The sequence below is a fragment of the Sinocyclocheilus grahami genome, unplaced genomic scaffold (genome assembly GCF_001515645.1).
Source record: "Sinocyclocheilus grahami isolate Dianchi unplaced genomic scaffold, SAMN03320097.WGS_v1.1 scaffold178.1, whole genome shotgun sequence".
Lineage (NCBI taxonomy): Eukaryota > Metazoa > Chordata > Actinopteri > Cypriniformes > Cyprinidae > Sinocyclocheilus > Sinocyclocheilus grahami.
The window spans coordinates 1,517,945-1,533,153 of NW_015505357.1; the positions used below are offsets into that span (position 1 = coordinate 1,517,945).

The window sequence follows — 15,209 nt, forward strand, 5'->3', positions numbered from 1 at the left end:
TTACATACACACACACACACACACATATATATATATATATATATATATATATATATATATATATATATATATAGTAAAAAAATAACTATAAATATTTTTAAGTATTAAAATAATTATTTTCACACAATTAATAAGGACTTTTGTATTACAATAGCATGATTTTTATTGCATTATGGTAATGAGAATACTTCAATAATGCTTTTTTAAATAATTATAAATAAATATGCTCAATTAAATTCACAACTAAAAATCACAAATAAATAAACAAACAAACGAATAAATAAATAAATTTAATTTATACAAAATATAGTCAAATGTCTTATTTTTCATTCTCATTTTTGGGGTGGAAACTGATTCAAACATGTTTATGACAGGCTTTCAGTGATTCATCAAGGCAATTAAGAATTGCTTTATAATGCACTCAGTTATCTTCATAATGCACAACACTGGTCGTAGACAGCGTTTCGGGTGTGTTTCACATATTAATCACTGTGAGGGAGATTACGTTCTTCTCTCATCTACTTTATCATGAATACCTAAGGTTAAAGGGGCAAACTATGGCCGAAGAGGCATCTACATTGCATCAGCGAGAACTTCCATGAGGGTTTCTCACTATTTCCAATCTAAAAGCTCTCTTATGTATTTTTCTCAGCAGGAACATCTGAAAATAATATGCTAAATTATTCAAATGTTTGCAGTGATTCTGTTATATGTACTTACTCTTAATCTCTGACATTAAATGGCAGAATAAATGCTCCGGGTTCTGATTTGATCGCGGTTTAAAGTCTTTTTTTGAGCCTGGCGCTGCGGTGCGGTGCTCTAATCAGAGGCGGTGTGGGCTAGCGGAGAGTGAATGGGGTTACGGTGATGAAGGAAATGCCCTTTAATGAGAGGAAGACAGGAAGCACTCCAATCAGCCCTTAGTGAGGAGAACATGAAAGCACAAAGAAAAATGCGAGAGGAAAACAAAGGAAGGAGTGAGACGGAAGGAGAAAAAGAGGAGAGAGAGAATTCTACAGCTCTCGGTCTGAGTGAAAAGGGGGATGGTGGGGGTGACGGGGGTTCGGACGCTTTCTTTTCCATCAGAAAAGATCAGAGAAGCCCTTCCTCAATTTTCTCTGATAAGTGGTGAATTACCAGAGGCGCTGCTGCTTGTGTGTATGTGTGTGGAAAAGTGGGAAGGGGGCTGACACAGTGTCGAATATCACATGCAGACAATCAGGAGACGTTCCGGGTCTCTCTTTTTCACACGTGCTCACACACACGCACGCACACAGTCTAATTCACCATGTGAATCTGTGCAGAATAAAGAATAATACACATCCTGAACAGCTTTTCTTTGTAACAATAGAGCAGCATTTTCAATATTCAGGCCAACCCAGCTATTATATACACTATCAGTCAAAAGTTTGTTTCTCATCAGTTTAAAAAACTTTTTAATAAAGGCATATGTTTAAATGTTTGAAATCTGTTTGAAAATAAATATATAGTAGATTGTGATACATAGATTTATTCATAAAAAAAAATTCAAATCAACTTATTCACAAAAAGAGAGACAGGAGCTGGGCCAGATATACACTACAGAGTAAAAAAAATATTATTATTATTATTATTTTGCAATAAAGTAACAAATTTTATTATTTCGTGCTGTCAAATCGATTAATCACGATTAATTGCATCCAAAATAAGTTTGTTTACATAATGTGTGTGTGTACTTTGTATATTTATATGTATACATAAATACACACACATACATTTAAGAAATATATGTAATATATATTTATATTTATGTATAACATAAATCATATATATGAAAAAATACATGCATACACACACATATATATATATAGATATACAGTATATATATAGATATATATACACACACATACATACATACATATATATATATATATATATATATATATATATATATATATATACACACACACACACACATACATATATATATACTTATACCTTTTGTTCTTTAATATTTTGAATTGTTTTTAGTAGGGCTGCACGATAAATCGCATGCGATATTTAATGCGCATCTTGTCAGAAAGCTGGTTCTGTAATCAGTGGTAAATCTCCATTACGTGCGTGCTTTCACATTGAGCAGCATTAAGAGCCGTTGTTCACTGACGAGCTGAACAAAAAATCGCGCGAATATGAACGTGGTTTTGCGCAGCTCGTCAGTGAACAACGGCTCTGTTTAGTTAATGCTGCTCAATGTGAAAGCACACACGTGATGGAGATTAACCGCTGATTACAGAACCGGCTTTACTGATAAGATGTGCGTTAAATATCGCATGCGATTTATCGTGCAGCCCTAGTTTTTAGCTTTATTTATTTAATTTTTTTTTATACATTTTGAAATTTTGTTGGATGCATTTGTCATTTTTATTTAATCTCTTTATTTTTAAAATGTGTATAGGTAGTATTTATAAAGTTTTAGCTTTTAGTTTTGGATCTGTTTTTAGTTGTTTTCATACTACAATTGATTGCTTCTGTTGTCCTCATTTGTAAGTCGCTTTGGATAAAAGCGTCTAATAAATGACTGAATAAATAAATATACAAACACATACAGATAAATATTTATTAAATATACACATATGTGTGTTTATTTATAAATACAAAGTACACACAGATTATGTAAACAAACTTTTATTTTGGAGTGCGATTAATCGATTTGACAGCACTATTATTATTATTATTATTATTATTATTATGACGACTTATTGCATTCTAATGAGAATTTTGGTGGAACATTTTCTTAGTTCAATTATGTTGTAAGTAGAAATAATAATAATAACAATAATAATAATAATAATAATAAATGCCCAAAAAAAGGCTTTTTTTAGACTAAATATATGCTAATGCTAAAAAAGCTTTTATTTTCTCTAAAATAAAATATGTATTTTAAAATAAAACTTGAAAAGGATAAGTTGGACAAGATGGCAAAGGAAAGGCTGCCAGCAAGTGCCCATGTAGGTACTTCCATTATCTCAAACAGTATAGAATGGTGCTTGCAACTCCAAAGTCATGGGATCAATTCCCAGAGAATCAATGAACTGATCAAATGTAAACCTTAAAAAGTAAAATAATCCACTTTGGATAAAAGCGTACGGCAAATGCATAAATGAAAAAAAAAATCGAGGTAAACAATAGCTACTATGAAGAAGCTAAAATCTCATACTTCCATTCTTGCCATTTCAACCAAATGTTTGGAAAAAAGTGTCCTTTCACTTGTACTTTCATTCTGTGTATGTGTGCTTTCCTCTCTATTTGGCATCTTTGGGGACTCAGGTGCGTGACCAGACCACACTGTTTGTCCGTTGGGCTCCTCAGAACATTCTAGCCAAATAAAAGCCGTCGACCATCAATGTCAAACAGCACACTCCCTGAAGTCTTACCTCTTTATCTGTGAGCGTGTAGATGTATTGATGGTCAGGGCTGAACAGCATGTCTCTCAAAATTGGGTTCCCTTCGCTCACCACCACGTTCTCATACAGCAGTGCAGGCTGGGTAATGGAGTTCACCAAGATCTGAAAGAAACAGAGAAGATAGACATTTAATACACATCAAATATTGTCCAGACTGGCTGTGATTTAATCAGCTGATCGCTTTGTGCAGCATTCCGGCTTCTACAAGGTAGAAAAATAGGTTTATAATGGAAACTGTCAAAAGGTTTTTGGTTTGGTGTCTCTTTAAGCTACATAATACAGTCATTTAACTCTGCGGGCTTCACAACGATGCTTAAAGGGGAGTAACTCTGGCCTCGATGCTAAACAAATGGATCTTGGTCAATAATAACCACACAGCCTCTTTTTCTGCTTCCTTCCTCTGTTTGGCCCACCCGAGCATCACCCAGAGTCATACCCTTCTTTAAGTCCCCCTCCCCGGCCTTATTGATGCAAGGTCAGGGGAGCGTGACCCCCGCATCCCGTGATGTTTCAGGGCCTAATGATGTGCTCGGCTCCGGTGCCGCATCCCGCTGATTAATGACCGTCCCCTTCGCCGAGCGCCATGGGAGCGCATTATCTGGGCCCTCTGACACCACCCCATCGCTAATGAAGAGAGCACCTGCAGCACCTGAGTACACTGGAGCACCGGACGACCCACTTACAAAAACACAATAGCCGCTAAAGCAGTTCGGTTTCCCTCATAAAGGTCCACATCACAGAGCCAAAGAGTTGCAGGACGTTTTTAGCCGCCCACACCTGGGAGTCGACAGTGTGGCCTATTTGGGTCAAACCCTGCAGCCAGATCATAAGAACTAAAATTACACCTACAAGCATCTGAAAATAGAGCCAACTTAATCAGCACTTCTTGTCTTTAACTAAAACCTAAAGTTGTGCGACATGACCTCAAGTAAACTGCCATATTTATAGAACATTTATATCAAGGGAAAAAAAATTGTCATTACTGGCATGGACAGAATTGGTGGACTTTTTCCACAATTTCTGTACTGATTTTGAGGGTAAAATCTGCAGAATTTAATTTGATTTTTTTATTATTAATTTATTTATAAGAACTAAGAGTATAATTTATTGGTGTCTAAGTATTTAGCATAATTAGTAAGACAAAATATTTAATAAACCAATGCAAATAGTGAATAATATTTAGTAGTGCATGAGTCAGTCTAAATAATAATAATAATAATAATAATAATAATAATAAAAAAATACTACCACTACTACTACTTCTATAATTAGTATTATTATTATTATTCAAATATTTCATATACTGGGAGAGTTTTACATTTCAATGTCATGAACCAATTAATTGTATTTATTTGTTAATTCAAATCATACTTAAAATACTATATTGTTGGTAAAATAAAATATAATAAAATACAATTTAGTAGTGAATAACAAATAAGCCTACTCATGGCAATTATTATTATTTTAAACACAATTCAGATGTTTTTCCATTCCATTTTAATCATATTTAAACTATTATATTGTTGTTATGTATAAACACCAAATGAAATGAAATAAAAAATTAAAAGTGCAAATATAAAACAAATAAAAAAATACTTCTTGATTTTTAGTATTATATTTACGTTTTCATTTTCCAGCTTCAGGCCTTTTACAATATACTTTTATGTTATGTTTTTTAGAATTATATTTCCATTTTTAATTTCCAGCTTCAGGCCTTTACACTATAATTTTTGGGTTATGTTTTTTTTTAATTTTATTTCCATTTTTAATTTCCAGCTTCAGGCTTTCTACACTTTTTTAATTCAGTGTTTTCCATGATTATAAGAACCCTTTATATTGTTGCTCAGTGGGTGATGGAGGCTCGCAAGACAGCAAAGCAGTCTGGGAGTTGGAGTCTGTTGTCCGTCTCCCCCTCCATCACTTCATTGAGCATTACTCCCACGGGACGCGGTTCATTATGAAGTAGAGGCAGATAACAGCTCAAGGACATCACATCCTCTCCCTCAGCCAATCCTTCTGGAACTCTTGCCAAGTAACGCTGAAGTTCTTGCAGTGGGACGTGAGCTGGAAGACAGAGAGAAAGGATCTTCCCTTGTGTCCGTGCAGGAGAACGCATGACAGGAGGGAGATGCTTTAGCCGCATGGAGCAGGAATACTAATCTAAAAATACTGCCCACTGCTATGCTTTGGTTTATAGCAATTTTTGGGCCTGCTTAATATGTCGAGTAGCAGGATAATGCAACTAACAAACTCCCATGCAAGTTTCTCTGCCATATGAAACTGATTAAATGGGATAAACATATATAATTGTTCTTCAAGGGTGAGCAAGAGTTGCCATCTGCATTTCTCCGCCCCTTTTTCAGAGTCGTGCAGATTGACATAATTGTGCAATGACTCTTCAAATTGCAGATTCTTGGCAGATGGCCCATCTTTCGCTTAACAGGAAGAAGCAGCAAGAGCTAGAGAACTCTCTGTCTCACGCTGCCTCAATAAAGGTGTCAGGAGAGATGGAAGTTGGAAAGTGAAAAAACAAAAACAAATCCAATTCTCCCCACTGACTGCAGCTGAATCCCAATACACCATAGTCTGGAGGGTTACTGCTACCGTCTCTGCTTTAGATACAATGTTCGATCACTTCCTGGGTCACAGGACCCACTGTGAAATACACTGAAATACTATTTAAGTATCTTTACTTAATTCAATGCATACTTCCAATTCTTCGTAATTATTTAATAACTTCTGAGAAAAAATGTGTCTTCGCTATTTTTATTCAGTGCACTTTGGTTTAAAGAAAAGTATACAGTGCTAAATACTATTATTATTAATTATTATTAATGACATTTTATATTTAAAAGATATTTTACATTTTATATTATACATTTCTTTATTTATGTATTTAAAATTTTAATAGTATTTTAATTTATAGTTTATTTTTTAAATATTTTACAGTATATTCGATATTTTTTATATTTGACATTATATAAATACATTATATTTATATAGATAAATACTTTTATAGTTCATGGTTTATTTATAGTTTATATAGTTTTATAGAATATAGTTATATTTATATTAATTTTTTATATATTTTTATAGTTTTAAATAACTATTTAATATATTTATATATAAATAAATAACTATATTTAATATTAACATATTTAAAATATATGAATGACATATAAATTCTAATGCAATATTAAATATATCAACCCATCAAAATAATCTATGTAGATTCAGATCTGATATTTATTTGTTTTTTGTTTGTTTATTTATGTTTTAATGCCATATCAGCAACAATGGCTATATTCATGACAACATTAACAGTATCATCTATTTCAATACATCATTTATAATAACATAACATTTTCTTAAGAAGCAATCACTATGCAAAAAAAAACATACAAATAACAACAATAGTACTGATAATAATCTATGTTGAAAAGCAATGCCAAAGTACAACTGAATACATTTGGAAAAATAATAATAAATAATGAGTAACGTGCAGTTTCATGTTTCAACCACAGAGGTCAACATATAGTCCAGAATTTTGTAGCGTACTGATAAATGACGCTTCACCTTTAAACCAAAAACGGCCAAATGTCTTTGGGGACGACTTCTCTATGTGCCGCACTCAAATCATTCATACCAAAACAAATATTGAATTCACACATTCTTTTTAGATGAATATGTTCCATGATTACTACTTACATTATCTTCTTATGTTTATGGTCCCATTACAGTAAGTCATAACAGAATCATTTCAGGACAGAAGCAGACTGCACATAATGAGCACACTGGGTAATAACCTAATATAGGAACCTATAAATTAAGAAACAGAGCCCTGCAGTCTTCATTAATGCTGGTCTATGGATGAACAATAATTAAGGTGGACCAGGGTTCATTGAAGGGTCACTCCTGACGGCTTCAGAGCAAATTGAAACAGGTCTGGCCTTTTCAATCTCGTCAACGTCTCTGGTAAAGCATGTCTGAATTTGTATGTGACCCTATGACATTGATGAGGTCAACAGTCGGTGCAATGATAAACTGTCCTAGACATTAAAGAGCTAGTGGCTGTCTCTTATGTAAGCCTTCAGATGGGAAAAAGGAAAGAAAAAGAAAGTTGTCCCTCACAGGCAGCTGACAATTTCAGTGTACACTGAAATACTACGAGAGCGTTGGTGGAGTGAATGATTGACAGGAGTTTTGTCACGAAACCCAGGCGTTTTTCTCTGCCGGAGACTGCGGCGACCCATCAACTCTCCGTTGTTGAAAATCATTTTACTCCAGCTTGGATGGGGAGCGGAGACATTTGGCTAATTAAATCAAACAGGAGGGCACTTTCCAGATGAGCCTGAATCCAATTTCATTAGTGCCCTCTCAGCCACGGATAATGTGCGGACCATGAGGTCGCTCTCGGACGTTTCGTGTCTTGACATCAACACGCTGGAGTATGATCAATAAAGGATGCTGAGCTGAATTGCAGGATTGAAAGCATGCTGGCTATTCCATGGACGCATTTTTGCTGCTACTGGAGTTTGACCTCAGCGTTTGCACATCATCCTCAACTGGGTGTTCAGAGGAAATGAAGCTATAATATTGCAAATGAAAAATCATTAAAGCTCTTTTTAAACCATAGGACAAAAATACAGTTTCCGAACACATTTGGATGCATTTTGCAAGAGTCCTTAGCCAGTTTACAGATTAAATTTGGTGTGCCTTATGTCCATATTGCCCTCTATATACCTGCATTTGTGCACCATTCAGAACTGAATTGAAAATGCATTTTAAGATCTAGTTAAATACTAAATTTGAATTTAGGTACATAGGATATAGAATTGCAGTTAAAATTTCAATGCAAGTCAGCAAAATTAAAATATTGATGATTAACAATTAATAATATTAATAAATACTTTTTGGATCAATTCTCACTATTATCTTCCACCACATGAGAACACTTGGCGCCCTTGTGCTGCTGCTTCACGCTGATATCTGTTTGATGTTTGCTTGTCGCTATGTTTTTGCCGTTTATGTTTTTGCCGTTTATATTTTTGCTGGGATTCGGCAGATCTGGATTATTTTCTGGACTTCTCTCTTCACACAAAAAGTTTTGAATGACTAACCTGACATTTTTAGTGATCCTGTCACACTGATCGGCTGTGAGCCCTCTCCATCTCCTCCTCGACATCTGATACAGTGAGTCTCCGCTCTCTCACAATTGCGATAATATTTAGATGGTAATGATCTTTTTGTACCTTTTCAGTAAGGATTTCACCCAACTCATAGCACTGAAACTGCCCTTCTTCGTGTGTTTAATGACATTCTTCTGTCCATGGATTCAGGGTCAATGAACATTTTGATTCTTCTCCATCTCAGTTCTGCATTTGACACAGTTTGCCATGATTTACTTATCCCGTGTCTTTCTGATATCGGTATCACTGGTTCAGCTCTTTCGTGGCTCGTTTCCTATACCCGCAACAGAAAGTTTTTTGTCACTTTACAAGGGTATAAATCTGCCTCTGCTCCACTAACACAGGGTGTTCCTCAAGGTTCAGTTCTCGGCCCTCTACTGTTCATCAAACTTAACAGCTAGCTTATTAACAATTAATAAGCAGAAAATCAGGCATTTGAGGAAAAAGTCGTAGTTAATAGTGAGAATTGGGCCTTAAAATACAGTGTGACCATAATTTTCATAACTTTACCAAGAAAAATATTGAATTTTGGCTCGATCTTATTTAAATATTATTTTAAAATAAAAAGTATTAAAAAAATTATTTAATATTAATACATTTATACATAATGAAAATAATATATTTATATATAAACATTAAAAAAATTATATATATTTATAAATAGTATGTAAATCTGTCTGTCTATCTCTCGCTCTCTACATATATGTATATTTTTTTGCAAAACTAATGATATTAGTATTAGTTACACACATATATATATCAAGCATTATTTATATACACATATATATATATATATATATATATAGCATTATATACAGTATATATGTATATACATACATGCCTTAAAAGCCCACTTATGAAAAGTAAGCCAATTATACAATATTGAATTTTGAACAACCCTGCTACATCCTGTACAATATTGTTGTAATTTCCAAAGGCCTTGAGAATCACGGTTTTGCAGGAAGAGTCGCTTAGTGAGAGCGTCTCCAGCCTCTTTGACCCTTTTCTGGAGGGCATCCAAGACTTCCCATGGCACCTGCTGACTTCACAGTCTGCATCTTGCCAGCAAGAACAGAACCAGGTACACACAAACTCATTGGGCTTGATCAGCGTGACAGATTACTCTGTGAAATTAATCATCTTTCTCTGCCATGCTGCTGCTCTCGCTATAGGACGCCGGCCAAAAAGCAGCTGTGGACAGACAGTCCCAGTGGGCACGATGATGGCATGCCACTGCGCGGCTCCTGGGGACCCAATGCCCACTCCCCGGTGAGTTTCATCATTAATAAGACAAGGAAACAGGAGCAGGGTTGGTCTTTGCATGCTTGAACGGCTTGAATAAACCAGGGGTATAATCCAGCTGGAGACGCTGAAGATCAATGTCGCATCTGTTTGGTCTTTGTGTTGTCGTGTGCAGCATCGCGGTGACTAAATGATAAGGGGGAGAGACGGCGTGAGCGAGAGAAGAGGGGGAAATAATAAAGGAAGAAGGGGAGTCGATGCTCGGTCCCCGGAGAGCGGCAGGCATGTCTCAGCCTCCACCCTTTTTAATCTTTCAGGCTCTCCATGGGTACAGCATCTCCTCCGCCACTCACCCCCGCCACTGCTACAAGCTCCACTCGCATGCTCTTGACATAACTAGGTCTCCCTGTGAATAATAAACCAGCCACCAGATTCCTGCCTTTGATATGCAGCCCTTGAAGTAAAGATCTGCATCTGATTGAGCAAAATCACTGGCTAATTAATGAGACGGAAGGCCCACGCTGGGCTCAAACTGGCCTGAAACGCTGCCACCACTGTCCATCCTGGCTCGTTCCCCTGAGAAGAAACCAGCCGAGCCTGGAGGAAGAGACTCGGGGAGCACCCCTGGGACAGGCTTACGCAACGACAGTGGCGAACAGATTCAGCACTGCAGATAACAAGATGAAAAATAGATCTTTCGGCTATAGGTAAGATTTGAAATGGAGAGAGATGTATGTGCTAACACTGTTGCTAATGATTTTGTAGGTTATATTTGGCTTATTTGGCCTAGGGATGCAAAATATATCGGCACCATACCATTATCGTTTGATATTGGATATATTCTATATTGGGTGATGCTTAATTGCACATGGTAATATCCAATTTTATACCGGTTATTAATGTTATGATGCCTAAATTCACTTGTAGCAGTTAAAACAACTGACTGTGGTTCTTAGTGTTTTATTTTTTTATTTTATTTAGACAAAATAGCATAGAATTTTAATATAACAATTGCAAAAGATAGATAGAGAATGCATGCTAACCATTAGCTCAAAACTGTATCTTCTGTTCATTGGCCTTTAGTTCCGTATCCTCATACCTTTTGTACTAACTGAACCATTTTACCCACCAGATGCTTCAACAGAGCAGGACTTAGACATGCTAATTAAACACAGCTCACCTGTCCTGCAATGCTAATCCTCATCCTGGAGATGCAAAAACAACTTGTGTACTGGAGGAAGCAGGTCAAAACCCTGAAAGCCATGGAGAGACTCGTAGTCTTCACCGAGGGACAACTCTTTTATGCGGCACAGACAAAATATACTCATCGGCTCAGATGGGTTTTACGGGGAAAACAAGTGCACCTCATGGGCATTGGGTACTAGGCAGTCTCAGAAAGCGGGGCGAAGGGAGAACGGGCTAATATAGAGGTCTCTAGACGGTGACCTATTTTCTAACCCCAGTCGTAAACGTTTCATTATGACAGTTTGTGCAACAGATAGCAGCTCAAGCTCATTCGAGATCGTTCCACTTCCCTTGCAATATCTGATTTGGCCCCGGGTTCGAAGGCTCCTCGGAGCATTGTGAGGAATTTCATTTCTATTTTCCTACTTGTCGTCTTTCCGCAATTCGCTCTCTCCCACTCTCTATCTTCCTCTCTCAGACCTCCCCCTCCCGCTTCAGGTCCTCTTGACACAACAGACGCACACCGGCAGTCAAGCAAGACAGACTGCGCGCTTAAAACTAGGTGGAAAAAATGGGAGTTTGCCCTGCAGTGAGTATGAAAGCAACTTCTAAGTCATCTCCATTTGTCACAAGCTGCATGCTGGAACTGCCAGGCCACTTCTCATACACTCAAACCTCTGACAAGAGCAAGCTACGGACAAAAATAACGAATAAATGGGATGCTATGGAGCTCAGCGTAACACTGCAATACCAATAGTCATTAGGGAAGCCTCCGGCGACGATTTCTTTAACTACACATCGTGCCTGCCTATACTTCATCTCTGAATGCTAAATGTGGATCCAAACAGCTCGTTTGTGAACGCAAATGCCACAACTTCATCAACTTATGACTTGGGTTATCACATGCAAAAAATTGAGTTCTCTCAAGGCATCTTCCTCAGCATTTAGTTTTATAATAAATGGGGAAAGTCAGGAATTGTTTCCAGATTTGAACCTACATGGCTCATATGAGCACAACTCTTCCATATCTGACGCACTTAAATATTTTGAGTTGAAAGTCACAATGAGATCAAAATTCGACTGTAGTTTTTTTTTTTAAACAAAGTCTCAGCTTTCAAATTATGTCAGTTTAATTATGAGCTTCAAACAATAACTGTTAGTACAAGTCACCTGACATTTTATTTCCCTCAGATATGTCATTAAATTTCCGTAGCTCATTAGTTCGCTAGAAATAAAACTGTAGAGAAGAGTATATTGTTAAAGTATACATTTATTGTTAATTACATGCACTATTATAACAGCATTGTATTTTACTTAATCATCAACTGATGTCTAATAGTAAAAAAACAAAACAAATTGATACTTTTCTTTTTCATTCAATACAAAACCCAAAGCAGCAAAAAAAAGATATAACGTATATAATGTATAAATGACTTTTTTTTTTTTTTTCCTATACATTCTGATATATTTAGGCTTTTGGAGGTGTAAAATAAATATACTGTATTTTAAATATGAAAAATATACTTTCTTCCTTCATTCTGTTTACAACTTACATTTAGCATGTATTCTGTTAGCCAGATTTTTGCCATATGGAAAAGGTCAAAACAGCGTAATAATGGAGCAGGTCACATACACGGCTAAATTTATTTTCCACAAACAGAAGCTCGACTAAATGTGAACACCCCCATGATTGCAAGCTCAACAAAAATTCTGTAAAACCAAAATATGGGACAGCGTCGCAATCAGAGCATAACAAGCTACATTTTTAGCATACTAACAGTGCAATCAGATGGTTCTCAAAATATTTGCCCAAACCTTGTGTCACTTTTAAGGGTCACACTCCACGCGACAAGCTACGCTGTTTGAGACGGGTCTGTAATCCTCAATGGCGGCTCTCAGCGAGTGTCACCGAAATGCCATCTGCAACAATGGAGTGAGGGAATAATACTGACAAAGCCGAACAAAAACTCTTCCATAAGGATGTGAACGTACTTGACACATCAAAGCGAAGAGAGCGAGAGAGGCATTTTCCCAATCTCACCCCTGCAAGACAATCTAACATACCTGAGCACACAGAAAACACTGCGTTTTAGCTCAGAGGAAGAGGATCACTTGAGGACGGGCTCCGCAGGGACAAACTACCTGGCGGTGCTTGAAAACTAGAGAGAGAGAGATGCGTGATACAATCTGCAGAGGGTGAGCAGGTCAAAATAATCTCAGTGAAGCCTTCTTCTGTGAAGCAAAGCATTGCCTTCAGCCAGACTTAAGACCAATGTAAATGGTAAACATTATTATTATATAGTGTGCATTGGCTACTTTTTGGGGGTTGGAACTAATTATAAACCTAGATAAGAGAGCATTTCATTGGCTATTTACTTTAGACCGAAGTCATATAAAACCATTCATAACACATCTTATAAAAACGAGTACAAACCGGATCGATGCGAGTCTTTAAGGTTTATGAAAGGGTAAAGTGCTTTATTTGAAAGTGAACTGGCTGTAAAAAGCAGCACTGACTTCGAAGAGAATTTCCATTTGAAAATAAGCTCCTTCGAGTAAAAAAGTGTCACAGGCGATGGAGATGTCTGAAGATTTAATATGCTTATACATTAACATACATCTGCGTTACTAATACCTGCAAGTCATTCTTAGACACGAGTGTTCATCTACAGATCCGAAGTGGGTTATTCAATGTTCCATTTAGCTCATAAATTTCACACACGGATTGAAATTAAATTCGAGAATGTTTGTGTGCACGCGCGCGGAGGTGGATAAGTGTGTGTTGCCAATTAAGTTGCTCGTCTACTGTAAATGTCAATGCACATTGAGACACTTAACCTTCCTTACAGACCCTCGGCGGAAAGGATTTCAAAGACGCTTATCAGTTTACAGCATTCCACATATTTCTCACAGAAACCTCATCAACATCGACATTCCGCAGAGCTGACCAACGCCAAATGGAATCCTGCGGACCCGAGAGAACATTCTATGCAGCGTGAAACGCCAGAGGGGCGTAAACAAGCGTGTTGCACTACAAAGAGCAGTCCCTGAAGAAACGGCTAAACGATGTTAGCGTTAGATGCTCTGGATGTGTCTCCATTTACAAGAGAGAACCGCAGGACAGATTGAACATGAATGAATATGTTTCCTTGCCAATTACCTCTATAGATTAGCTGTGCAGGTTCTTTTTTGTTAGCTGTCCATTACGTGTCCACGTTTGGGAGTCTAAATCAGAAATGGAGAGAAAGACCTTGTTGTCCTTTGAAAAAAATTGCTAGCTAACAATTTGTGCACCCAACACCTCATGTCTGTGCTCTGGTGTAAACATAAGGGACTGTCACAACCTTATGTTGTGCTAACATGTGTTACGCTAATGCTAATAGTATGCTAGCTTTCTAAGCTTTGTTATAATAACATTATCGAGAGGAAGGCTAACTTTCTAGAAGCAGTTATGCTAGCATCATCAAGAGGAGGGCTAACAATGTTCCTGCTAGTTATCAAGAGAAAGGCTATTTTCTAAGTGTTATGCTAACTCTACGGAGAGGATGGCAAGTATTTTTTTTTAAGAATTGTGATGCTAAAGAATATTGAGAGGAAAGATAGTGGGAGAAGCTGTTAGTAATACCCTCAGTGAGTACATGCTATATTTAATTCGATACTAATGTAAACAAGGCTGTGAGGCATAAAAGTACAGTTTGGTTTCATAATGTTGTATTCTAAAAATGGCATTTTCCTTGACTATATAATTATGGTCTAAGAGTGCATTTACACTGATTGCAATTTTTAGTGAAGATTCAAGCAATTCATTTTCAATAGCTATGTTTATATGCAAACAAATAATGCCTCAACCAATCCTCAACTTGATCCAAATAAAATTTAGATCAGATTATTTCATGTCCAAACCTCCCCTTCAAATCTAATCAAAATTTGATTTGGATCAAGTTGAGGATCGGTTGAGGCATTATTTGTTTGCATATAAACATAGCGGTTGAAAATGAATTGCATGAAGCATTTTGCATTTTTTCAGATTGAGTTCAAATTCTCAAATTTTCAAATTCTCAGATTGAGATTTTCTCAATCTGATTCAAAAATACCTTGCGTATGATAAGTTTACATGCGCTTTATGTTCTACTATATATTTGCTAAAAAC

At 36.6% G+C, this 15,209-nt stretch overlaps 1 protein-coding gene across 1 annotated transcript in view; it reads right to left on the minus strand.

The window, feature by feature from the left end:
* LOC107594031 (plexin-A1-like) overlaps nt 1-15,209 on the minus strand; it is a 235,444-nt gene that overhangs the window by 122,859 nt on the left and 97,376 nt on the right. The window contains exon 4 of the mRNA XM_016283960.1: nt 3,414-3,545. Within this exon, the coding sequence (XP_016139446.1) occupies nt 3,414-3,545 (132 nt within the window). The remainder of the gene's footprint in view (nt 1-3,413; nt 3,546-15,209) is intronic.